The sequence below is a fragment of the Topomyia yanbarensis genome, chromosome 2 (assembly GCF_030247195.1).
Source record: "Topomyia yanbarensis strain Yona2022 chromosome 2, ASM3024719v1, whole genome shotgun sequence".
Classification (NCBI taxonomy): Eukaryota; Metazoa; Arthropoda; class Insecta; order Diptera; family Culicidae; genus Topomyia; species Topomyia yanbarensis.
Genome location: NC_080671.1, coordinates 149,871,320 through 149,897,255, shown reverse-complemented (window position 1 = coordinate 149,897,255; position 25,936 = coordinate 149,871,320). Strand labels below are relative to the sequence as shown.

Genomic DNA, 25,936 nt, shown 5'->3' with positions numbered 1-25,936 from the left:
GGACTTAATTGATATAAATAAATAAACTATTGAATTCGAACAGCGACTTCCGCTTACCAAAAAAATCACAATGGAAAGAAAATCATTTGGCAGGGAGTGGTAAATAAATTGAGGAGATTGCCACCTTAGAATTATAAATGACTTCAATCCATCATTCAGTTACCACCACTTTCATATAACACCCATTTTTACTTATCTAAATATTTTGTGACAACCATAAATCCTCACCTTGGAAACAAAAACGACTATAATCATCATTTTTGAAATAAATAAATTATCTAATTTAAAATTCCCGAATGTTCTAAAACTTATTAAATAAAAAAAATGAAATAAAAATATTATCGTAGGTTGGGATTCGAACCCAAGTCAACTAGGTTCACTTAAATCTATAGAAGGCTACTGTAGCCTTTGTACAGACTCTATTCAGCAGCCTAGACTTGTCGGTACATCGGTGAACTCTTAAGCATTCAACGTATGCAAGATTGGTGCAGACAGTAAGGTAAGTGCTTAGTATTCAACAGGTTGCTGGTTCGGATCCAGGTACGTGATATGATATCCAACAAGGTAATACAATTTTTCTCTAACTGTAACGTAACACTAATAAAAGAATATGGCTTCCAAAGAGATTGATGGCGTGTGTAACTTGAAATGAATGTCTTTTTTAACAATTTTCCTATGATAATTCTCTCAGCTGAATAGCGGTAACGAAAAGGTTTATTGATAAAGCTGAACTATGGTTTTCTTCAGGCTGTATACGTGCTGAAGAATTGTTCTTTCATGTGTCTTAATCAGACCAGCTGAATAAATTCTCCAAATCCCGGATGTTTAAGGGTGGAATAAACGATATATGATTACACGTATACTTCCAATGTTCAGCTAGAGCTGAATAAAGCAACTGTTAAAACGTTTATAAAACCACGAAATGTTTGTTGGGAATGGTAAGAATCAGACAAAACTATTACAACCAAAAAGATTATCGCAAAATAAACCAAAATTCTTTCACTCAATACACATTCAGGTCAAATATGGACTCGGCGCGAGTTTAAATATGATCGGCGGCGCAGCACAAAAAAGGCAATCGGCGCGCTGACCATTTTTTCCTGAAATCGGCGGCGTGTCAAAATCATCGGCGGCGGCGGCGTGGCGCGGCGGCGCACACCTCTAATTTCAATTGTAGCACATAGCGAAATATTACTTTCCTTAACCCTCCGGAAGTCGCGCATATGGCTTACCGAACGAGCAGCCGCTGGTCCCCTAAGACGATTTCGCTAGATTTTCAGAGCAACGTGCAGTCAGTGCACTAGCGCGACTTCCGGAAGGTTAATTTGTAGTAAATTTTATTTGTTTTTCATTTTCATTGCTCTATGAAAGAAATTAGCAATATTTGGTGAACTCTTCGCCACCTTGAAACGAAGGGTTAATCGGGAAAAATAAATCTGAACAAGAGTACTAGTTAATTTAGACTTTTTAAATATTTTGTAAAGAATCAATTAATTCAAAAAATATGAACCTATACTTCTTCCCACCAAACCCGGAGATATTGATATAAAACCCGGAGCTCGCTCCCGAAAACCGGAGTCTCCGGGTCAAACCCGGAGGGGTGGCCCTATAGATATCTATGATTTAGGAGCCTAAAACCTATACCAACATATTGCAGAACAACTTTTACTTATATTAGCAGATTTATTTTCATGAGGTAAGCGATACATGTGCGTGGAATGTGTCTTTATCACCCTAGGTGTGAAAAACTTTAATTGATCTAAATAATGACTTGCGAATAGCGTCAACAACATTTATTCCAGTTGAGTTGAACTGATATCACGAAAACGGGTAGATCGCTAGATATTTTTCCAAATTCAAAACAATCATACATCACCATCGATCGCTTATTCTGATTAAAATTAACCGAATGGCATCACTGCCCTGCCATTCCGTTCGGTTGTGCCAATTTGCACGGAGCGGATTGTGAATGCGTCGCAAAATGCTACTGCGTAGTTTGTCGTCCTGGCATGGTGCCTTGCCTGTACGTCGCTATCGGTTGCCTTCCACGGACACTCCTCCATCGATGTTTGTTTGTTTGTTTATGTATATTATGGAAACATCCAACGGGTCAGGAGGCAATATATTCCCATCAGCATCATTTAGCAAGGGATCAGGAATCGTTGCGCATCGGTTTACAATCTGCCGGGTCGTTAATGGAAAATAATACCGGCTGATCGGATTCATCTTTTGCTGGTGTCCGTTTACTGATTGCACTTTCATCAGGCGTAGGATCGTTTAGATCTGTTTTCTATCCTTTTGAATGGTAAATGTCGTAGGAAGATATTTTCTCTCCTCAATCTCTTTGCATATAGGTTTTAAGCACCTTGACAACTTCTAGAAATCGTAATAAAAACTATTTTTGTCATAGCGATATAGCTATGGTAATTATGGTATTTGATTATTGCTAATAATAGTAATGCATAGGTTATTGAGCTCAGCAGAGCAAACAATGTAGTGCAGGGTATTACGGATTAAATTCGACAGTGACGGATTTAGCGGGAGGGTCCTGGTGGTCCGGACCCCTCCCGAAAATTTTCAATTCGTTGAGAAATTTTAAATTAGTATGAATTTTACATTAGTTTCAAACTCAAGATCTTTTGAAACCAAATTCGACCATCAATATTGATTTTCATTAATGCCAGCAGCTGGCACCAGCAGATGGCATGCGTTTACATTATGCTGGTAGCATGCTGGGTGCCAGCATGCTGGCATCAGCAGATGGCAACCAGCACTAATGTCAACGCTACATAAATGAGGTTTTTACGTTAACGTATTGTAGAATGTTGATTTTAAGGGAAGGGGGAGGAGGTGGGTGGGTAAGGGGTTCAGCGTAAAAAACACATTCTGCGCGGATTTTTTTGGAAATTTGAGTAAGAGTGGGGAATGCGTCAGAAATCCTTCATCTTATTTCAGTATGCGGGGTGGTTGAATGGAATGCGGGTGTGAGGGTGGTTGAAGGGAGAGGCGGATGGGTGTCCATTTTAGTCGATTTTTAACCTCTGAGGTATTACGATTGTAACGGTTTGTATGGGAAATTCCTGTGTGATCGCACTAATCAACCTAAAGTCTATAGCAGTTAATGGAAGTGGGCGGTTCTTTTATTTGAAATCAAGTTTGTAACAATCGGTAAAGAATTCACTGAAAAATAGATGGGATATTAACTTAGAAGTTTGCAAGTTTTTTTTTATTTTGATTATAGTACTCCGGAACCAGAGCTCCAATCCAAATGAAATTCAATAGCGTCTTATGACGATGCTTCACTTTTTATTTAAATATAATATTGTTCATATCGGCTCAGCTGTCTCTGAAAAAAGGTTGCGTTTTTTGACACATACATACTAACAAACATACTCACACCAGTCCACACATACAAACAGATCTCGACGAATTGAGTCGATAGACTTTCTCTATATGTTTTTAAGGTGCAAAACCAGTCACAAAAGTCCTTTTTCGTCCATATTTTTTTTTGAGTTAGCATCAAATCTCTTCATGCATTTGAAAGACATTTGGCTTCAAAAATACAAATTCGATTTCTTAAATTTCATGTTTTTACATTTCTTACAAAAGAAATGTATAGGATTCGCTCAAACTTTGAAAACTTTTTCCGAGGCCTGGAGGACCGAGTCTCATGTACCAATCGACTCAGCTCGACAAATAGAGACAATGTCTGTATGTGTGTATGTATGTATGTACAAAATGTCATTTAATTATCTCAGCAATGGCTGAACCGATCTCAATGAAACTAGTTTCAAATGAAAGGCCTAACGTTGCCATTTGACACTATTATTTTAGATTTTTGATATGTTGTTTACTTTCTGAGATATGGGTGATCTTGTCAAAACAGTTTTTGGCAAATAATTTTCAAACAAAGCAATGCAACATGCACATAAATAGAAAGCTTGTAAAAATACTTTTCTAACAAGTCATAGATTGTCAAATTCCGCTCAGTAGCGTAGCGGCTGGCTCAAATGGCACGTTCCCCATGTTGATCGGAGATTTGTGCCTCACACTCACGAGTGGCGGAGATATTAAACATTTTGTAATTTTATTTCCCGCTTAGCAATTTTCACTAATTAAAAAGGAGACTGTTTTATACAGAGTATTGGTTTACTGGTATTTTAGGGGCAAAACTAAACCGATTTTGAATCTCAGGGTATGAAAACACATCTACGTGCTTAGTGAAACTCGATTTTGAAAATATTTTGTGAATTACCTCTATAATGAATCAACTATTTCTCAAAAACCTACTTATACTCGTGGCATCACCGAAAGCAACCGTATTTTTGAATCCCTAAACTCTAGCGAAAATTTAGCTCTTTTTGTCATCCTGATAGCTTGAACCATTTCTTTTTCACAGTATGTGTTTGTATAGGACTTCCCAAGTAACAATTTAAGTTTTATAGCATACTACAAGTGCAAACTAAGTTTTAAGATCGACGTCAAGAATGCCACAAAACCTCAATTGTTACTAGGGTTATTTATACCTATTTCCTGAACGAAAATTCCGAACGAAACAATATGCAAGCTATAAGGATGACTGGAAAGAGACTGCACAATAATCAACAGAATGCACGCCTTTATGCTATCGACATAGCCTAGACACTTCACACTATTGATTTTAATGCAAATGAAAACTTTGAAATATCTACTTGCCTTTTTCATCGCATTCTCCCTTTGTCGCTCTCTGTTCAAGGGGCTTGAAAGCCATAGAAAGTCCATTGTATATTAATTAGCCTTTTCTCAGAAGCTGGGATTTTCAAAACCATTTCATAACTTTCTGATGCAATGGTTCTCAAATTCGTATAATACGGTTTATTCATTTTCATTATAAAAACATGTTTTTTAACTTTAAATATATGATCATTGCATTTTAATTAATTATTTCATTCAGGATCTTTTTATTCATTTTGTTCATCTGTGTTCATTTTATCTATTTTATTCGTTTCTTTCTTTGGATTCACTCTGATCAGTTTATTCTTTTCGAGCATTTTACTCATATAATTCATTTAATTTATTTTATTCACTGTTTTCATTCTATGCATTCTATTCATTTTTTCCAGTTCATACATTTTGTTCAGTTTCTTCATTTTAATAATCTGACTATTTTTTCAGTTTTATTCGCTTCATCCAAATAATTTATTAAACACAATTTATTTATTTTTTCTATTAATTTATAACCTTTTAACATCTTTAATTTTTCATTTAAATCAATACATTTTATTCTGCTCATTTTCTTCTTTTTATTCATTTCATCAATTCAGATCAGTTTGTTTATTTGATTCGTTTGTTTTATTTATTCATTTCATATATTTTTTTATTTTATTCATTTTGTTCATTTGATCCATTTCGTTCATTTCATTCATTATATTTACTGGATTCATTAAATCATTCATTAGTTTGCATAGGACTTAATCAAATTGATTCATTTGATTTATTTGTTTTTATCCTTAATTTTATTCATTTCATGTTCAGTCATTCTTTTATTTATTTCATTTAATTTGTTAGTTTGAGTCAATTTATTCTATTAGTCTTATAACGGGTTCGCTACGTTAGGCATATATACGTTACGCATACATACGTTTAGTATAAGTACGAGAGGCATAATGGACGTTAGGCATAATGAACGATAGGCATAATTCACAAAAATATAAAAGTAATCGCAAGGTTTTCTTTATTGTAGAGATTTCAATCTTATGCTCGTTTTGTGGGTTAGAAGCTTTGATGTATAAAATTGCATACCTTCGAGAGACAGCAAAATGAAAAACACCAAGCGAGATATTGATTTCTTACAAGTGTAGAATTTGTTTTATATTTTTTCCATGAATGATCTTAATGCCTTCTTCATTTAAGTGAACTGTTTTGATTCAAGCCCATTTCAAGTTTGTTAGATGTATTATCAATACTATTATATCCAAATATTGAACAATAAAGAGTAATAATGGATAGCCATGATGTTATGAAAACTTGCAGTGTAATGGACAGCATCAGCATTAGCGTACGGATGTTACGTTTGTACCGAAACCTTTATTGTTTCGGTATCTCTTCACAGTACACGGAAAAACTCTTCTTCGTATATGACAGTTTCCGTAGTTTTATCTTACCTCACTGCTAGGTGGATTAAATCGGTTTTTTAAATATATTTGACACGGCTCAATGTGCTAGCACAACTGAGCCGTGGATCTTTTGTGTTTTTACAATATGTACAAATAAAAATAGCAAAACATATCGTTACAGCCTGCTCGTCGGGTCTTGTTGACATATCTTACTGCTACGTGTTGAGATTCTCTTCCTTGGTGGTGAAATATTAGGTGCGTTGTCTGCCGCACCTTGAGGGTCATTCGGTCCGTCTTCTCTCGCGATTTTGTTTTTTGTCCATGTCGTCATCGGTACTGCATTCATGTAGCTCACGGTCGGATGTTCTTATTTGTTGTTTGTGCTTACGAGTCGCTATTGTAAATCCTTCATTATACGTATTTGATTCCTTATTGGGGATGTTGTAAACATTTGCTGTAATCGTTGATACTTCGATTTTGGTAATGGCAGTTCGTTTATCATACGACGACTGTATACTAGCTTTTGTCGTATCACGCTGAATTTCCTTAGCAATCTCTGCGCAAGGTTTCCCGTGAAGTAGCGGCTGATCGCAATATTGACATGGGATATTGGGTACGTGATTAGTGTTCGTTGAGAATATTCAACACCTTGAGGTGATGTGCATGTGAAAGTTAAGTAAGAGGAAATAGGTTTTGTCAGACGCATTCTCACCACACGAACGCCGTTGGGGAGTCCTGGGAAGAAGTTCCTCCAAGCATCTTTCGTAACACTATTCACTTCTCCGTATTTTGACATGATTTTTTTTCCACTTTAACAAAAGCACTGTTTTGAGCGACTTAGTGGAATGTTATATTAAACACTTTTACCGTTGTCTTCCGTTATAATTCCACTATGATGACATCATCATAGTGGAATTAAAACGGAAGACAACGGTAAAAGTGTTTAATGATTTTTTTGATAGCGGAGGAACTAGTACGTGGTGCCAGGTCATGTATCTTTATTTCAATACTGTCAACATCTACATACGTTGGAAATATGTATAAAATGTCATTACATTCGACGACGTGTTTCATGTTGTTCTGGGAAGCGAATGATTTCGCTTGACTAATGTTTTTGGACATAATCAGTACCGCATGACGTAAATGGTGGAATTGCACCGCATTAACTTCTGCTACATTGTTCACCTTCAACATTTGCTCCACTTCACGAATTGATGGTCTTACCGTACATTTCGAGTAGTCAACAGCAACACAGTTTGCCCGCAACGGGATATACTCTTGCTTTGCATTGTCACTCATTGTTCACGTTTCACATACTAGATAGAAGGAATCAATTTTTGTCTTTGCAAATTGAGCAAACGGCGCTCAGGTAAATTTGATTACTTGCCCTGTTATAGCAGCGGAGCGATTTCTGACGTCTAAACTGAGCGAGATGAGAAACCGAACTGAAATTTCATGTTGTCCCTCCTATGAAATCATTTTTTTTTGTTCCGGCTTATATGGGAATTTCATATGTGACCAAGTCGTTTGAGTATGTATACAAGCCTTAGAAAGCCAATTATAAAGCAGAAATCATCACAGTCGAACAACAAATAGTAATTTTGAAATTTTTCCTGTGACTGCCGGTACCTTTCATATTGGTCAATGTAGATACTGAAATTTCTAAAGAGGAAGAGGGGGAGATAAAGGTTGATTGGAGGTACCTTTCATTTGATACTTGGTTTGTAAAAATTGGTGCAGTCATCACCGAATAACCGATGTGGCTTTAAATCGGGAATATCCCTGAACCCCGGGAGTTCCGGAATTGTCGATAGTGGACAATAAATTCTAAGAATCTTTAATTTGTCATCAGTGATCTAGATCTGCGAATCGAAGTAATGTGACGCCCATTTCAGTAGATTTTGCACACCTCTGAGGTATCACGACTGTAACGGTTTATATGGGATATTCCTGTGTGACCGTGCTAACCAACCCTTAACTCTAGAACCAAATGTCAGATCTGAATAATTTTCAATAGCAGTTAATGGAAGTGTCAAATCTATCATTTGAAATCCAGTTTTTTTTTAATCGGCCAAGAATTCGCTGAGAAATAGGTAAGAAATTAACATAGGAATTTGACAAGTTCCAGTGGGTATGAAAAACCGTCATACCGTCAAATCGACAGCCTATGTGGTGAAAGCTACTTCAATTGGTATTAGTGTCCCGTAAATCCAAGTTATATTGCACACATTTTAATATGTATTGTATCATTTGGCCATCGTGGTGGAACCAATTTACATGGGAATTTAATGTGTGACCGCACTCTCCAACCTGGTAACTCCGGAACCGGAATACCGATCAAAAAAAAATGAATAGCAACCGATGGGAAGGTTGTACTAAGTTTGTGCAAATCGGTTCATATGATACTAAGTTTGTGCAAATCGGTCCAGCCGTCTCTGAGAAACAGAGGTGACATTTTTTTGCTACATACACACATACGTACACACACATACATACACACTCAAACATTTTCCTATCTGGATGAACTGAGTCGAATGGCATATTCATTTTGTAGTATGTTACCATATAATAGATTTTGCGAAAATTTTAAGGATCACATTATATGGCAAACAAATCAAAATTTCTAAAGCAGTGGCTATGTCCAGATAAAGATTTATGATCCCATTGAAAAACGTTTAAACTTGGGCCCGATGGCATGTAATAATTTTTAGTGTTAGTTTGCTTGTTGTTCACAGCTTCCAGCTTCCAGCTTCCAGCTCTCGAATCATCACACGCAGTTTTGTAACAATTGATTTTAAGTAGATATTATCATAAGTAATAATGAAGCGACTAGCTCGTTTACAACAAGTTCACCAGTTCCACCGGCCTACCGGAAAAATGACGGTTTGGAAAAGAATCACAGCAATTTGGTTAGTGTGGTTAGTAGCTTCAGCTACCCTCAAGCTCTATGTTGTTGGTATTGATTAGATCAGATGTAATTTGTATTGAGTGGCATTTGTTATGCTACTGCTTGGATGATTCAATTCGTAGAAAATGAAATGAATTAACCCACATTATTTTCCCTCGTAATCAAAGGCACGGCACTATGTGGGTATACATACACATACGAAATAATTGATAGACAGAACCAAACTCGCGTAGGAGTTGAATGAATTACTACGCACCATAGCGCCTTCTTCTGATTTTCAGGTTACCAATGGTTTGTATACAAACGCGTTCAAATGATATTGTTTATGTGATTTGTTACGCAGTTGACAGACTCCGTGATATCTAATTAAATTAGTCATGAATGGAATAAAAAAGAAAAGAAAGAAGGTTTTGCGTACTGAACTTAAAAATATTTGATCGAAACATTTAATACGAAACGCAAACAATTTGATGTCTAACTGTTATGTCCATACCTCATATAAAATGAGCAGTTGAAAGCGTTTAAAAAAGGATTAAACACATCAAATCTCACAAAAAAAATCAGCACGGTACTTTGAACCCCTTACAATTAACACAAGTGTTTACTTTTGTTAATTGTATGGGTTCAACCGCCACCGGTTGCAATATTATCGACTTATCTCACTGTCTAAATTATTACGTCTAATCCAAAGGTATGGCGATAACACGATACCTTTAAAGAGACTCGCGAAATTAAAACTGCCCAAACCAAAACATTTCAATCAGTCTACAGTCGAAACTCGCGGGTGGTATTTACGTAGTACTGATTGTGGCTGAAGTGAATTGTTAAGGTTGGAAAAAATGTTGATGGAAGCTCTCCTCGGGGGGTTGCTGATGTACCTGGTGATTAGTTTCTTTCTCGCTCGGAAAGAAATGAAGCACATGGCGGCCTATTTTGCGGGACCGAAACCCAACCCTGTGCTCGGGAATGTGCTGGAATTCTACAATAAGGATATACCAGGTGCGGAAATTGCATTGCGACCATAATAATCGGAGGCGTATTATTTGGTTTGGCAACAGAAACATTTCACATACTTTCAGAGGCAGCATGACGGTTAGTGTTTAATTGCTGCTGGGCTATCTAGAATTGTGTGGCCGTTTTTGTAGCATAAATTAGCTACTTTAGTTTCAAGATAGTGATTTTGTGCTACGATTTAGTGGTATGATAGCATTAGAGAAAGAAAGGAAAATGGCTGATACTTCCTGAGCTCAATACATTCCTTTATATTTTGTGTTTCTCGAAGTTAAACGTCTTGGAAATTCTAAATGGGAATTGGTAGCCCAATTAAGAATATTTCATTTTTGTTGATAAGTTTCTACTAGGAAGAAGAAGTTTGCGCTTAAATACGTTCTTATATTTATCTTAAAATGGTGCAAAACTAGGAAGTGCTACTTAATTTAGCGTTAATTAAAATACCGTCGGCCCATGACATAAAATACCTATTTTAGCGATCTGCTGGAGGCAGCACTGCAATAAAAAGCAACGTGCTGCAACAAGGGCCCGGGAATTACATTGTGTGAAGGAGGACAAACTCATTCAGGTACGCAACATTATATTGCCGTCGTAGGGCAGGACGTAACCGATGCGTACAGAGCGATTCATGTGGAGAAATTTGGTGCTGGTATAGCTACCAATATGCTCCTGATATTTATAGTATATCCTTTTTGCCTCTCTCATATATAAAGGTTATGCAATCACTCTGAAAATCGTCAATCTAATCCCGACCTGGAGGGCCGAGTTTCATATGCCATTCGACTCAGTTCGTCGAGATCGGAAAATGTCTGTGGGTGTGTTTTTTTTTTACTTGGTGGTAAAGCTTTTACGCCGACCCAGCAAACGATCAGTAGTTAGACCGTACTACTGATTTCGTCCATCGTCTGCCAGAGTGAGGGACTCTGAACAGAGAAGATAACTCTAAACCCTACTCCTCTAAACTCCACCAAGGAGTCCTATATTTGCCTGATCCCCCGGATTCCATTTGAAATGACTACTTCGGGGGGAGGCGTGCTAATGCACTTCACATGATTCCAGGTCTAGCTGGTCGTGCAGATTTCGCTGGTCTCATAACCGCCATATTAGTCCAGCACGGCATGATATTCTGCATGCCCTCCTCTCTACGTTGACCAGTTGGATGCCATGGTCGATCCAGCGATTCCGGTTGGAGAGCACTGGTGGTTTATCGTGTTCGGTGCTACTCGGCGTAGTCCTCGACGGTGGACCTAGCCTACCTCGGTGGAGAGTTCCCCGACGAAAGAATGTCTCCCGCAACTGTTGACGGACGCGTTATTCTACCCAGGCAGATGCCGAGGTCGGTCCTGCGATTCTGGGTGCAGAGTGACTTCCAGTTCCCAGGCGCCCGACGATCATTTGCCGGTGCTACTTCCCGAACTACTCGAGCTAGTCCCCGGCGGTGGGCCTAGTCTACTCTGGCGGAGAGATTTCCCGACGTTAAAAATTCTCTCGAAACCGTTTTCTCGATGCTAGTCGGTTAGGTGCCGAGGTCAGTCCTGCGATTCCGAGGGAGGATGACTACCGGTTCTCAGGTGCCCCGACGACCTACCGTCGACGATACGTACGCTCAGTCTAGTCCCCGGCGGTGGATCTAGCCTCCTCCGGTCGCGCCCGGTGGTCTACTTTATCTCTCTTCCTCAGACTGACTTGTCAAGGGCCCTGGTCGGTCCGACGATTCCAGTTGGAGTGTAACTTCTAGTTCATCGGTGCCTCGACGACCCGTGGCAGTGTACCGCTACGTTGCTGGTCGTTGCTCCTCTCGCCAGCTTCGTTGCAACGCTGACATGAACTGAACGACTGCTCTGTTCACCGCGTCCCATTCTTCTTTGTCTGCACACATTCTTTCGACAATATTGACCATGTTAACGTCCTCACCGACAATGGTTCTCATTTTGTTTCGCTCATGCTCGAATCGCGGGCATTCGAGGACCACGTGCTCAGGCGTTTCCTCTGCATCTCCGCATGCGAAGCAGAATGGCGAACTCGCGTGGCCGAATCTGTTTAGATACTTTTTGAAACAGCCATGACCAGACAAGAACTGCGTCATGTTGAAGTTCACCTCACCGTGTGCACTGTTCACCAACACCGACAGACATGGAATTACTCGATGGGTCCATCTACCGTTTACAGCGTTATCCCACTGATGCTGCCACTTGATTATGGTGTCAGCTCGGGCTCGTTTACAGACTCCTCTCGTGCCTCGATTCCTATAACATTCGCTATCTTCTTCGAGTAGAAGGTTTATGGGAATCGTTCCAGCTATCACGTAGGCTGCCTCTGACGAGATCGTTCGGTACGCGCTAGACACCCGCATGGTCATCAGCCTGAACGTGCTGTTCAGCCGAGATGTGTTCATCTCTCGTCTGCAGTGCCGTCAACCAAGCAGGTCCTGCGTATCTGAGCACCGATGTGGCGACACTCGCCAGTAGTCGCTTTTTACTGCTGCTGATCGCCGAATTGCTGGGCATGATCCGAGATAGTGCCGGGATCACTTTAACGGCCCCTCCCGCATGCTTAGTCGATGTGGCTATTGAAGCTTAGCCGGTCGTCTATCATCACTCCCAGTTGTTTAACTTCCCGCTTTGAGTTGATGATACACTCTCCGACTGAAATTCTTGCCTGCTGCACTGCTTTTCGGTTGCCTACCCGATCAGAATGAAATAACAAGATTATAACAGAACGCAATTTTTGTAACATATTGTGTTATAAATTAGGTCTCGTTAGTAGTTAAAATAACAGAAATTTATAACAAGTAACAATGCGAGATATAGTTTTGAAATATTTCTGTTATGTGTTTCTGATCGGGTATCAAAACCAAAGGCCTTAGTATAAAGGTACGCAAAGAGTATGTATATAGTGAAGCCAAAAAAAGTCTACCTATCGAGCAAAATTAGAATCCAGCTTTGCTACAGAGTTATCAGAGCTGGATTCCAATTGTGCTCGATAGGTAGGCTTTTTTGACTTCACCTTTTGCGCAACTATTCTCTATAAACTGTGATCAAAACCATCTCGGTTTTGTGGTGAGCTAACGTCATCTTCTTCTCGCGCATCCAGTCTTTCACAGCATCTATCGCCTCCGTTGCGAGTACTTTTATTTCCTCTAGTAATTCGCCGATCACTAGGTGCACCACGTCGTCCGCAAAACCAACAATCTTCACGCCCCTGGTGAGGCTCAGCTTCAGCACTCCGTCGTACATAGCATTCCAAAGAGTTGGGCCGAGTATGGAACCCTGTGGAACGCCCGCTGTTACGGTTACACTTCTTTTTCCGGCGTCAGCTTTGTAGATTAGTTGCAGGTTCTGGAAGTAGCTCCTCAGAATCCTACAGAGGTAGTCGGGAACTCTTAGTCTGTGCAGCGAATCGGCGATTGCGGCCCAACTAGCGCTGTTGAAGGCGTTTTTTACTTCTAGTGTAACCACTCCGCAGTAGCGGTTACCTCTTCTCTTTCGCTTCTGCGCAGCCTCCATAGTTTCCACGACCGTTCGTATGGCATCCACGGTGGATCTACCTTACCGGAAACCGAACTGCATATTGAATAGTCCATTCTCTCCCTCTGTGTATGTTGTTAGCCTGCTAAGGATTACTCTTTCAAGCACCTCGCCGCCTGTATCCAACAGGCATGCTGAAGGATCTCCAGCGGGCTTGCCTGGCTTCGGCAACAGCATTAGCTTTTGTCGCTTCCAGATGTCGGGGAAGTCACCATCGTCGATGCACTTTAGCAACGCGGTCCTAAACATATTCGGATTTGATAGTATTGCTGTTTTCAGAGCCACGTTGGGGATACCGTCTGGTCCCAGGGCTTTCGGCCACGACGGCCAGGCCGTCGGTTATTGCTGTGGAAATAGCGCTTCCACGATGACTCTCATCGCAGTCGTTGATGTTGATTTGCGTTACCTCCACTATGACTTCGTTGCAGTCGCCTGTTTGAAGGCCGGAATCTTGGGCCTCCTGTAACGTGGTTTCGGTTGCACAGATCAGACATCTCGAAGCCTGTCGGCAGCCTTTTGTAATGTGGACTTCTTCCCTGAACCTTCTGCATAATTTGCTCCTGTCAGGTCCACTGCAGTTTCAGACTCTTGACAATCGAAGCACACTTCCGGTCGCTGAGAGACACTCAATGAACATACCGACCAGCCAACTTTGATCTTCCCAATTTTAAGTGCCTTGTTCGCTGCTTCGATTGGAAGTCATTTGGATCATCATCTGCACTTCTCCAAGCTCGCACTGTTTTTCCAGAGCCTCAATTAGCTCTTCTTCCGAGGATATCTCATCCAGGTCCTTATATTGGATGGTTACCTCTGGGCACAAGGCTCTCACTTTTACCGCTTCACCCATAGCTTTCTCGGTGGGCTCTTTATAAGTAGAGCTGTTTGACTTCGGATTTTCACGAAACTTTCAAATGGTTTACGATATCGCCTTGATGTCAAAGATAAAGTTACAGGAAATGTTATGGGTCTTTCGAAAAACCTATTGTTGTTGAAAGAGAAACGCGAATAACTTCTGAAAAGGTCGTAATAAAATAAAATAATTGTGTTGTTAAAACAAAATTTAAAATATTTCGAGATCTACTACATTTTTGAAAATTTTTGTTATTAGCATTTTGATTTAAAATGGCGCTTAGAATTATATTCGAAAAGATAATTTCATTTTCTACTGCAAATAGTATAAATTATAAAAATATTCATTCCTTGTAACTCGTTCTCAAAAATTTTTGCTGTATAGAATTCAGTAATCGATCAAAATTTTTTTGAAATTAATGCACGTAGGAATGTCCACACCCTTTTAAAAAATTGCTCTTGAGTCAAAATAATCTTACTGATTGTGGAAAATTACAGCCAATCATAAAACTTAGATTGGACTTGTAGCGTTCTATAAACCTTCTATTGTTACTTGGGAAGTCTTCTATGCCGGTAAAACGTGTAATGTTTCATAGGAATCTAAAATAGTCAGGTTACGATTTTAAAGATTTTCGGACGGATTTTCGTGGAATTCCTCATATGCATGCAATTTAACAACTTCTGATTTGATTGTACACCATTTTGAAATCGATATATTATAAACGGTATTAGCATGTACTGAAACTATTTTATCTTCGTAAGTGAAAATTCTTTTTTTGATATAAAAATCGTGACTTGAACCCATACAAAGTAAAAAGCTTTAAAACTTAGGTATAGATCATTTTATTCCGCTTAATATCTTTCTGGTTTAGTTGGTAGGAGTTAAGCTGCTTTAAGACCCGCCCTTGCTACACCAAAGTTATATCTCGCGCTGTTACTTATTATAATTTTCTGTTATTTTAACTATTAACGGTACCATATTTATAACACAGCTAACTACGAAAACTGCATTCTGTTATAATTTTATTATTGCATTCTGATCGGGAAGCAATGTGCAAAAAAACACTTATCGATGCATTTAATCAGTGCTACGAATAGATTATAGAAAATCTTATCTAGTTACAAAGTTCGAATCCATGTGTGTTTGTTTATCAATGGTACTCCCGTCATCGGGCAATCATTAATGGATTAGTTCTATTTTTGTATCTACCAAAGCAATCAACATATTCTAAATGTTCCTGTAATTATCAGTTGTTTGTTTTTTCTTCTCCTGCTAGGTATTTTCGAGACCATCGTTGAAATTCATAAGCGTTACGGGCCAGATATCATCCTGTGGACTTTGGGTAATATTAGCATGATCGATGTTTGCAGCGCGAAAAATGTCGAAAAGGTTATGATGGCCAAGCAGACGCAAAAATCTTTACTGTACTCGTTTGTTGAACCATGGCTTGGCCAAGGATTACTGATTTCCAGTGGTGAAAAGTGGTTCCAGCGGAGGAAAATTATCACTCCGACGTTTCATTTCAAGGTATTGGAGCAGTTCGTAGCGGTTTTCAACAAGGAGACAAATATTATGGTCGAAAACCTGAAAAAGCATGCCGGTGGAAAGGAGTTTGATATATATAACTATGTCACGCTGATGGCTTTGGACAGTATATGTGGTAGAGCATTTTCAACATTGCTATGAAACAATCAAACAATAATTCACTATCGGTTATTATAGAAACCTCGATGGGTACCTCCGTTAACGCGCAAAATGATCCAACCCACAAATATGTCCAAAACGTTAAAAGGCAAGGTTAAAAACATTAGTTTTTTCCATTCTACTTAACCGATTCTTTTTCAGAATGTCCGTTTTAGTTCTTCTACGAGTAGTTAGTGTCCTAGCCGGATTCCCTACGTTATACACACTGTTTCACCCTAATGCTTATGAGCAGCGCAGAATCATCAAACAACTTCATGCATTTACCGACTCAGTCATTAAATCTCGAAGGAAACAGTTAAGCCAGGACAAACTTAAACAAGTTGACTTCGATATGAATGAGGAAAATTTATACTCGAAGAGGAAAATGACTTTTCTTGATTTGTTACTAAACATCAATGTTGAGGGTGATCCTCTGTCGGACCTTGACATCCGGGAGGAAGTCGATACTTTCATGTTTGAAGTAAGCGATTTGGAATAATTTTATTTATATTTTATTTAAACTTTTAAGTTCATTGGCAGGGTCATGATACGACCACGAGTGGGATTTCGTTCACCATCTACTTGTTGGCTTTGAACCAGCACATTCAGGACCGCATGTACGATGAGATTGTGTCTTTGCTGGGAAGCAATCCAGAAAGCACAGAACTCAGCTATCAAGTTCTGCAGGAGTTTCGCTATGTCGAGACTGTGATAAAAGAGGCAATGAGGTTGTTTCCGCCAGTTCCATTCATCGGCAGAAAATTGGTGGAAGATTTAGAAATGAGTAAGTAAACATGTCTGCAACCAACTCAATGTATACTTATAATATTCCTAACGCCAACAGACGGGACCACAGTTAAAGCTGGACAGGATTTCCTCATCCCAATATACATGATCCACCGGAATCCAGAGGTGTACCCTGATCCAGAACGATTCGATCCGGATCGGTTCTCCGATAGCGCAGAATCTAAACGGGGCCCATATGATTACATCCCATTCAGTGCAGGATCTCGCAACTGTATTGGTCAACGGTACGCAATGCTAGAGATGAAAACGACCCTGATCAAGCTGATTTTCAACTATAAAATTCTGCCTGGCCCATCCCTGCGACAGATGCGTGTGAAAACTGATCTCGTACTGCGACCAGATAAGGGTCTGCCAGTGATGCTTGTAGCGAGAAGACGCTGAACAAGAAAATCCGTCGGTCTGGAGAAAGTTACGGTTTGGGTACGATATACCATTTGTAAAAAACTTGAACTTATGTGAGGAACATTGTAATTAAAGTATGCCTTTTTAAATATTTCTTTAACTATTTCAGTCACGAATATGTTTCACAAGTGAGGGGGACATGGTTATACAGAAACTTAGAGCTTACTCTGTCTCTATTTTTGCATGTTTGATATTCACGAAATCAATAAAGCCTAAATAATGAAACCGGGCCTTTTTGTCGGATAATTTGAATTAGGACTTTGCTGTCTGCTTTCACGATGGTAAATCAACAATAAACAAGCTGTCTTAAATTTTGAAACAAAATGGAAATGAAAAATACTACCGGAATCATTCCGCCAAATGAATTCTATTCAGTCGGGTTCTGAATTATATTATACATATCTACTAAAGGCAACACAAAAAGTTAAACAATCCCAACCCTGTTGAACTTTGACCTTTTTATCTCTTGGATCCAAAGCATAATGATCCACTCGGCAGATTCCGTCCGACCTCACCCGATGGCAAAACACTTTCCCACCGCATCTGCTAGCTATTTGAATTTTTCTGCAATGGTGACAGTGGGTGAAATAATTTTCGTGAAATTATATCTTTTTCTCTGTTGCCTATGAGACGAGAGAAACTGAGTGGGTGTAAATATTTTCTGTAAATGAAGAAGATGTTATATATAAGCAATTGATGAAAAGGGATTGATAACATGATCTCTTACTATAACTGTGCCCACGTCTGATTCCGAAGAAGCCATATAGGTCAATGATGTTAACCAAATTTTTTGTACAAAAACAGAACTAGAGCTCGATCTGAGTAATATGCCTCAATCCAATGTGACCAACATTCCAGTATCATTGTTGTTTCAAAATATATGGAAAAGTTCGGGAAGAATAAAAGTTATCCGTTTTTTCAAGCGACTGAAACTTAAGTTAGTGAGTATAATAAATACTAACGAATTAAAACGCAAAATGCGGTAAGTATCGCGTAAGTATACATTTGAAAGAAAAAAAATTTCAACTGCATTACCTTCCAACTGTATTATTATTGGTTATGCCTTAAAAGTCTTAACTTAATTTTTTGCATCTTGAAGATATTCTAGTTTTTATTAATTGAGGAATATAGATGAATTCTTTTTATCATTTCTATTTCTATTTAGTATGTAGTTAGCTGCCCAACCCCGTCTTTTGGTGGGGCTAAGGAGAATTATTGTAAAATATACAATACACGATTTTGTCTTGTCGCCCCCACTTAGACCTCTTTAAAGCATTCCCACTTATCATAGGGTATTGAACCTATTTTGGCACTATTTTTGAACAATTTTTGAATGAAGCTATGTTAGCTACAACCTTTCTCAAAATAAAGTATCAGTGTACTGATTCTTAAATATCTACATAATGCTTATTTAGCAGAAATGTTTCTATTTTCAGCATAAATGAAAATGAACGTTCTATTCTGTTCATTTATTCGATTATTATCTAGTGAGCGTGCCAAATTCCACCTCATCGCAAAGCAATCTGGCTGAAATGCAATGCCTTTTATTTCATTTGTGTCGATTCTCGCTCTGTACCTAGATCCTGGACGCCAATGCATGATTTGTAAAACGAATCATTCTACTTTTTCCAACCGATCAAAACAAACCTGAACCTCATCAGCTGTTAGATGAAGAGCGCCCAGTATTGCACTCACAGGAAATAATTATACGAAGGCCAACAACTGGAAATGACCAGTATCACAACAAACATTGCATTTTCCCGAGACGAATTTTATGTCCAGCAGGCATTGTAATTCTCACTCACTCACGCGAGAAGAAGCTTATCCGATGTCCAACTTTTCCGAGATAAGATGAGTCGCAAAATTCTCCGTCTCCATCCGGAAAATTATTCTCCGTGAGAATAATTTTCCGGATAAAATTTATTTGATTTTTCTTTCTCACCGCAGAAGGTGATAATATTTTAATTTCGTGAAAATCAATAAAAGCGTCAAAATATGCACTTAATTTCCAAGAAAAGCGGCTACGATAAACTTTTTTTCGTGTTTTGGAATAGCGACAGCAAGGCAACGAGCGCAAAAAAGATACCGTGATAGACTCATTCACTCATTCTCCGAGGGTTTTATTTATCCGGAGAAATACAACGTAGTATTTATCCGGAGAAGTTGTGTGAATGCCAACAGCTTTTCGTGTGAAAATGTGAGTTTTTATTGCCACAGTAGCAAATTATCCGCACGCATTTACTCATATGAGTGATAAATGCAATGCCTGATGTCCAGATAAAAATAAACACTCTGCAATCAGCAATCAGTTGAATAACTTGACATAATTGATTGTTTATACCTAAAATTGCATTGCAATATATTTTCAAGTTTATGTTTCCTGTGTGCTGGATGCAAAAAGTTTGTTGTGATTGTGGTAGTGTATCGGAAACATCATGGCGATAATGTGTACCACCGTATTTCTGAATAACATATTATAACGCTAAGCCCATCCTAGCGTTTGACGACGAGTGCTTTTAAAGGGAGTTAATCATAAATGGATTCTCCAGCTAAAATAAAGGTATGTATCAGTGCAATGTTTAATATGGTTGTGGTGGAATAACGAGGTATGAGATAGTAATTGATGGCTCATAGAACTTAGTTTGGTTAAACAACGTTGCGTCCTGTTTCGCTTCACTGTGTGAATTAAACGAATCAGCAGATAGTTCAAAAAAGTGATTTTTTTGACGTAGGACTACATCTACGGTATGTAACGAGAATTAGTCCTATTTTAAACGCATATAATTAAGCCATCTCACGATAAATTTTCAAATTTTTTGCGCATATCGCCCCGAAATACTTCTAAGAATAGATTCCAATGGATAAACCCAAAGATTTTTGATATCATGGTATTAAAAATTTGAATAATGTACAACCTTGTCAAAATGTCGCGCATTTACACACAGAAGAGAGCGCTTCCCAAGTCCGGCACGACAGATTTGTGTACCTAGCACGCTACGCTTCTATGAATGACGTCATTACCGACTATCTAAAGAACGGATATGGCCGGACAAGCTCAGTTGACTGTTGAACGGCAGGCGAAGCAGATCACAGCGCTGTGTTTTTTTACAGTCAGTGTAACTGAGTTAAAAGTTCGGTCCACTGGCTGTGGAGGTGCGCTACTCAGTGCCGTCCAACACGCGACTGAGCTTGCCCGTTCAATCACTAAGCTTTCTTTTGTGTTGTGCTCGTTTCAGCACACTTTTATGTACAATCTCGAACACAATTATTCGTACACAAAGTCGCTTGTACATTAGGGTGGGACAAAAATTCGATTCCAGCTCCAAACAACTTTTTAGGTACCATTTGGGTCTTAGAAAACTGTGCAAACTCTTAGCTCGATCCCTGAAACTATATTTTTGCGCTCACTACTTAAAGTTTACATGAAATTTTGTATGGGAAAGCTAACTTTCATAAAACAATTCCTCCAGAAGTCGCCCATTGCTTCCGAAAAAGAAATCAATATGTGACTTTCACAGGAAATTTAACAAAGAAACAAAGTCTCGAAGAACATAAAACGATTTGTCACTTAAGAAAAAAGTTATTAAGCAGAAACCGATTGATGATCTGACGATTGATAAAATATTCATTTTTTCTAGCATCACTGCTGTTGGTTGTTCAGTTATATACAATTTTGTTTTGATCTTCTCTAAATGTGTCTAAATCAATTATCTATACTGTTTGGCCACTTCACAAGAGTTTTGAGGGATAAATTGAAGCTTTTTTGTACATAATAAGAGAAAGTTAAAAATTTTGTACCGTCCAGCTGAGCAGTGATGCTATGAAAATTGAAATTTTCAACAATCTTCAGAGCATCAGTCGGTTTTTGCTTAATAACTTTTTTCGCAAGCATCAAATCGTTTCACGGTCTTCGAGACTTCATTTCCTTGAAAAATTTCCCATAAAAATCAGATTTCTGTTTATTTTTAGGAGGTAACGGGCGACTCTTGGAAGAATTATTTTGCAAAAGAGGATTTTCCCATGCGAAATCCCATGTAAACTTTAAACAGTGGGCGCAAAAATATAGTTTCACCGATCGAGCTCAAAATTTGCAGAGTTGTTCTAAGAGCTAAATGGGACCCAAAAAGTTAATCGGAGCAAAATTTTATTTCTTTCATATAACCGTGTCCCACTCTATTGTACATTCGAGCTCCATTTGCAAACACGGTTAACATAGTGTCGTGGTACTAGTTGTCTCTTTCGCTCTACCCATCATCATCAGCGTTGACTCATTTTTCTTTGTACGCTTTGGTTCAATGTTTGAGGCGAATGTGTAGGTACACACTCAAAAATATTTACATCTTGCAAGATGCACATAAAAGGAGCGTAAAAATTAACTTAAATTTACATTCAAGAACATGTAAAAATGCGCTTTGTTCACAATTTTCCATCTCCATTCAACCGAGTTCTACATCAAAAGAGACACAATATTTTATTTCACATGTTAAAACATGTAAAATTCTACTATTAGACAGCAAAATACGTCGCAATGTTGTTTACGTCAAATGTAATTTTAATTTTTTCTAAGCGTGTAGGTATATTTAATTTGTTAGCAGGGTTACCATATTCACAGATTTTTCTGTAATATCACAGATTTTTTTTCACAATTTTTGATCACAGATTCTTTTTTACAGATGGCAGGTTTTTGGCATTTTGATGAAAATTTCACAGATTTTTGGGAATATTGTGATTTTTTGGAAATTTATCATAGATTTTTTCCTGTTTCAGTTATCTTAGATGGTAAAAATATATTCTTGACAGAAACACAGATTTCAATGTGGCATCTCTGTTTGTTGGCGGTTACGTGCGTAACCTGCATGATAGCAATCTGTGCTTTCGTTGCGCAAAGAGAAAAACTTTCTTAGCAACAAATTTCCGCGGATTGATGGAAAACACAAAGAAAGTTTATTATTCGCGTTCGATCAATTCATTGATTCATTTCCACTTCACGTGATTCATTTCCACTCAGCCTATCCTATTTTGAATCTGCTAATAGGTACATACTACAAAGCCCATTTATGAATGAATACACTTCCACTCGAAAAACCGTTGCAAAAACGCATCAAAATCCATATACATATAAAATTATTTTCGATTCTTTTAAATTATATATCTATATTTATAGTTTCGACATGATTAAGAACACTGCTTTCGCTACATTTGTAAGTGTATTTTTTAGGAAAGTTACAACAATGGCAAAATATAACTTGAAAGCTTGGCCTATACATGAAATGTGAATATATTATCTAAAATTTGATTTTTCTTCACCGGTCCGGGTTTTTTACCACACACAATCGAAAAGTTTTTACAATTTTTAAAAGCTGATCTTGCGTTATAAAAATTTAGTTCCAGATATAAATTCGGTCACGGTTTTCTGTCTTCTTTCTTCAGATCGTCTCAAATGAGTTAAATCGGATTCGATTACCTACTACAAATGAAATGACCTGATAATCAAGAAAGTTTGGTTCAATATGTAATTTTCGATGTTAATTGGTTGTGCTTAAGCTATACGTAAAAAACATATTTGATTTATTATTACTCTAAATGTACTAACAAAATAAATATTTTACATTAAGTAGTATAGTCCTACGTCTACAGTTCGTGCAACCCCATAGGGTTGCCCCTTGTAGTTTTTAATTTAACCTTCTTTTCACACACAAGTTTGCACGAAGTACAAAACACCTGCCTCTTCCACGATCAGGATCGAAGTGGACGAATTGCAGTTCTATAAATCCCCAGATAGGCGTCACGTGATTCTAGTATTTGTAGTCGGAAGTACATACTTTTACAAATACTACCTACTAAAGAATATCTCTTTCCTCTTACCTCATTTGTATCGAGTCATTTCATTCCCATGCGCATTTGGGTTTTGGTGGGATAGAATATTATCAGGCTTGCTTCTTTGCCAGGCATTCTGCCCCGTTGTTGTGGTGCTCCAGTGATGGGGTGCAATATGCCCCGTTGTTATGGTGCACTATACGCCCTTATGAGTGTGTTTTACCACATCTAGTATTTGAACAGTAATTTATAATGATTTTGAACTAATGATTTTTTTTTGTTTTTGAATCTTTTGCGAAATGTTATGATTGCGATTACAGAGGAAAATATTTGTTAATTGTTCTTGTTTATTATAGAGATAAAAATGATGAATGCATTGGTTTGTCCATCACTGAAGTTTACCGCAACTTATAATCCGGCTGATATAGGCAAAGCCAGTCGTAACGAGAGAAAACTTCTGGTTAATTTTGTGTGATCCCGGATTAGAACCAAAAGCCACTCGAATATATTTAGGTGCAGAATCATAATGACTTGCAAACCCGACGAACTATATCATATCAATAATTTCGACGGGATTTTGCCGCCGCTTCGGTCTACTTATCACCTTGTGATAAATCTCAACTTGCTTGTAGATAACAGAACCAAATACTTTTTCGTTCACCGCAAATCTCCCCCAGTTAGTCGCAGTGCATCGAACGTTCTATTTGGGGACCATGTTAGTCGAAACTGTTGTGATTGGGTTGTTGGTTTATCTGGTAGTTAGTTTTTTAGCCACCAGAAAGCAACTAAAAAAGATGGCGAAGCATTTTGCAGGACCTAAACCACATCCCCTGTGGGGAAATGTTGGAGAATTCTTTAATAAAGATATTCCAGGTGCAGTTTAATGCATTTAAAGACATTCAACTAATGGCTTGTGATTCTTGTAGGACTTTTCGAAACCTTGGTAAGTTTCCACGAACGTTTTGGTCAGGATATTATCGCGTGGAATATTTTGAATTTAACCATGATCAATGTGACTAGCGCGAAGAATGTGGAGAAAGTAATAATGGCGAAACAGACCCAGAAGTCTTTTATATATGACTTTGTAAAACCATGGCTTGGTGATGGATTGCTGATTTCCAGCGGGGAAAAATGGTTCCAACGAAGAAAAATAATAACGCCGACGTTTCATTTTAAAATTCTAGAGCACTTCGTAGTTGTATTTAATAAGGAGACAGATATTATGGTTGAAAATTTAAAGAAACATCTAGATGGGAAAGAATTTGACATGTACGATTACATTACGCTGATGGCTTTGGACAGCATTTGCGGTAATTTTACTTTGTATTGGGTAAATTTGTTTTGTTTAAAAAATTAATACTAAACAGAAACATCGATGGGAACTGCTGTACATGCCCAAAGTGATCCTGCAAACAAATATGTCCAATGTGTCAAAAGGTAACCATGTAATCAGACAAAACGGATTTAACGAAGTGACGATTATTGCTTTCAGAATGTCTGTTCTAATACTGCTACAAACCGTTAGCGTCTTATCTGGCTTCCCACTCCTGTATTCTCTATTTCATCCCAATGGTTGGGAGCAACGACAAATCGTTAAAGAACTTCATCGATTCACGGATTCCATCATCAAATCTCGGAGGAAGCAACTGGAAAATGAACAAATAACGCAGGTTGATCCCAGCATTGACAAGGAAGATTCCTACTCTAAGCAAAAGATGACCTTCCTGGATTTGCTTCTGAATGTTAAGGTGGAAGGAAAACCACTTTCCGATTTGGATATTCGAGAGGAAGTCGATACCTTCATGTTTGAGGTTTTAAAAAAATATTAACTTGTTAATATTTGCTATGTAATGTTATGTGTTTTTCATATAGGGACACGACACCACCACAAGCGGAATCACATTTACAATTTATCAGTTAGCCTTGAATCAGCACATTCAGGATCGTGTATATGATGAAATTGAATCCATCCTTGGGAAAAATCCAACTAACACTGAACTCACCTTTCAAGATCTTCAGGAATTCCGCTACTTAGAATCCGTGATTAAAGAATCAATGCGATTATTTCCTCCTGTTCCTCTGATCGGGAGGAAATTGGTGGAAGATTTGGAAATGAGTATAAACTTCAGCAATTTGTCGTTTTTGTTGACTAACTATTATTAATTTTCAGATGGAACAACCATAAAAGCTGGCCAGGATTTCCTTATCCCAATCTACGTAATTCACCGAAACCCCTTGGTATTCCCTGATCCAGAGCGTTTCGATCCAGATCGGTTCTCCGATGCAGCGGAATCCAAACGAGGGCCCTATGATTACATTCCGTTCAGTGCGGGATCGCGGAACTGCATTGGCCAACGGTACGCACTGCTGGAGATGAAAACTACTCTGATCAAATTGATTTCGAACTACCGAATCTTTCCCGGAGAGTCTCTGGGAAAGTTGAGGGTGAAAACGGATTTGGTGCTTCGACCAGATAAAGGAATTCCAGTGAAAATTATAGCAAGAAAATAAAAATGGTTTTTATGCTGAAATTCTTTGGTTTTTAATTAGCAAAAGAACCATTGGATATGTTAATCAGTTTGTTACTAAAATACAGAATTGAAGTAGCAGTATTTGTTTCGGAACTAGAATTATTTCCACTTGGTATGTAATGCCGGAATCGGAAATCTTGACGCAATCGGCGTGTCCTCTATGTAAGATGTGTATCCTGCCAAGGGGTTTCCAAATGGGAAGAGAGAGAAATTTTCAAAACAAGAAACAAGTTCCATACATACAGTACTGGTAAAAATACATCATACACCACATATTTTCATTCTTCGTGAACAATATCTCAGTC

The 25,936-nt window shown here is 38.3% G+C and overlaps 1 protein-coding gene across 1 annotated transcript; it reads left to right on the top strand.

The window, feature by feature from the left end:
• Positions 1 to 9,780: 9,780 nt before the first annotated feature.
• LOC131679840 (uncharacterized) lies at positions 9,781 to 25,611 on the top strand. The gene is made up of 13 exons (XM_058960591.1): positions 9,781 to 10,002; positions 15,668 to 16,051; positions 16,114 to 16,183; positions 16,237 to 16,555; positions 16,615 to 16,858; positions 16,919 to 17,257; positions 23,457 to 23,560; positions 23,733 to 23,973; positions 24,027 to 24,410; positions 24,468 to 24,537; positions 24,593 to 24,911; positions 24,973 to 25,216; positions 25,271 to 25,611. The coding sequence occupies exons 1-13, from the start codon at positions 9,843 to 9,845 to the stop codon at positions 25,609 to 25,611; spliced, it is 3,219 nt and encodes a 1,072-aa protein (XP_058816574.1). The 5' UTR covers positions 9,781 to 9,842.
• The last annotated feature ends 325 nt before the right edge of the window (positions 25,612 to 25,936 follow it).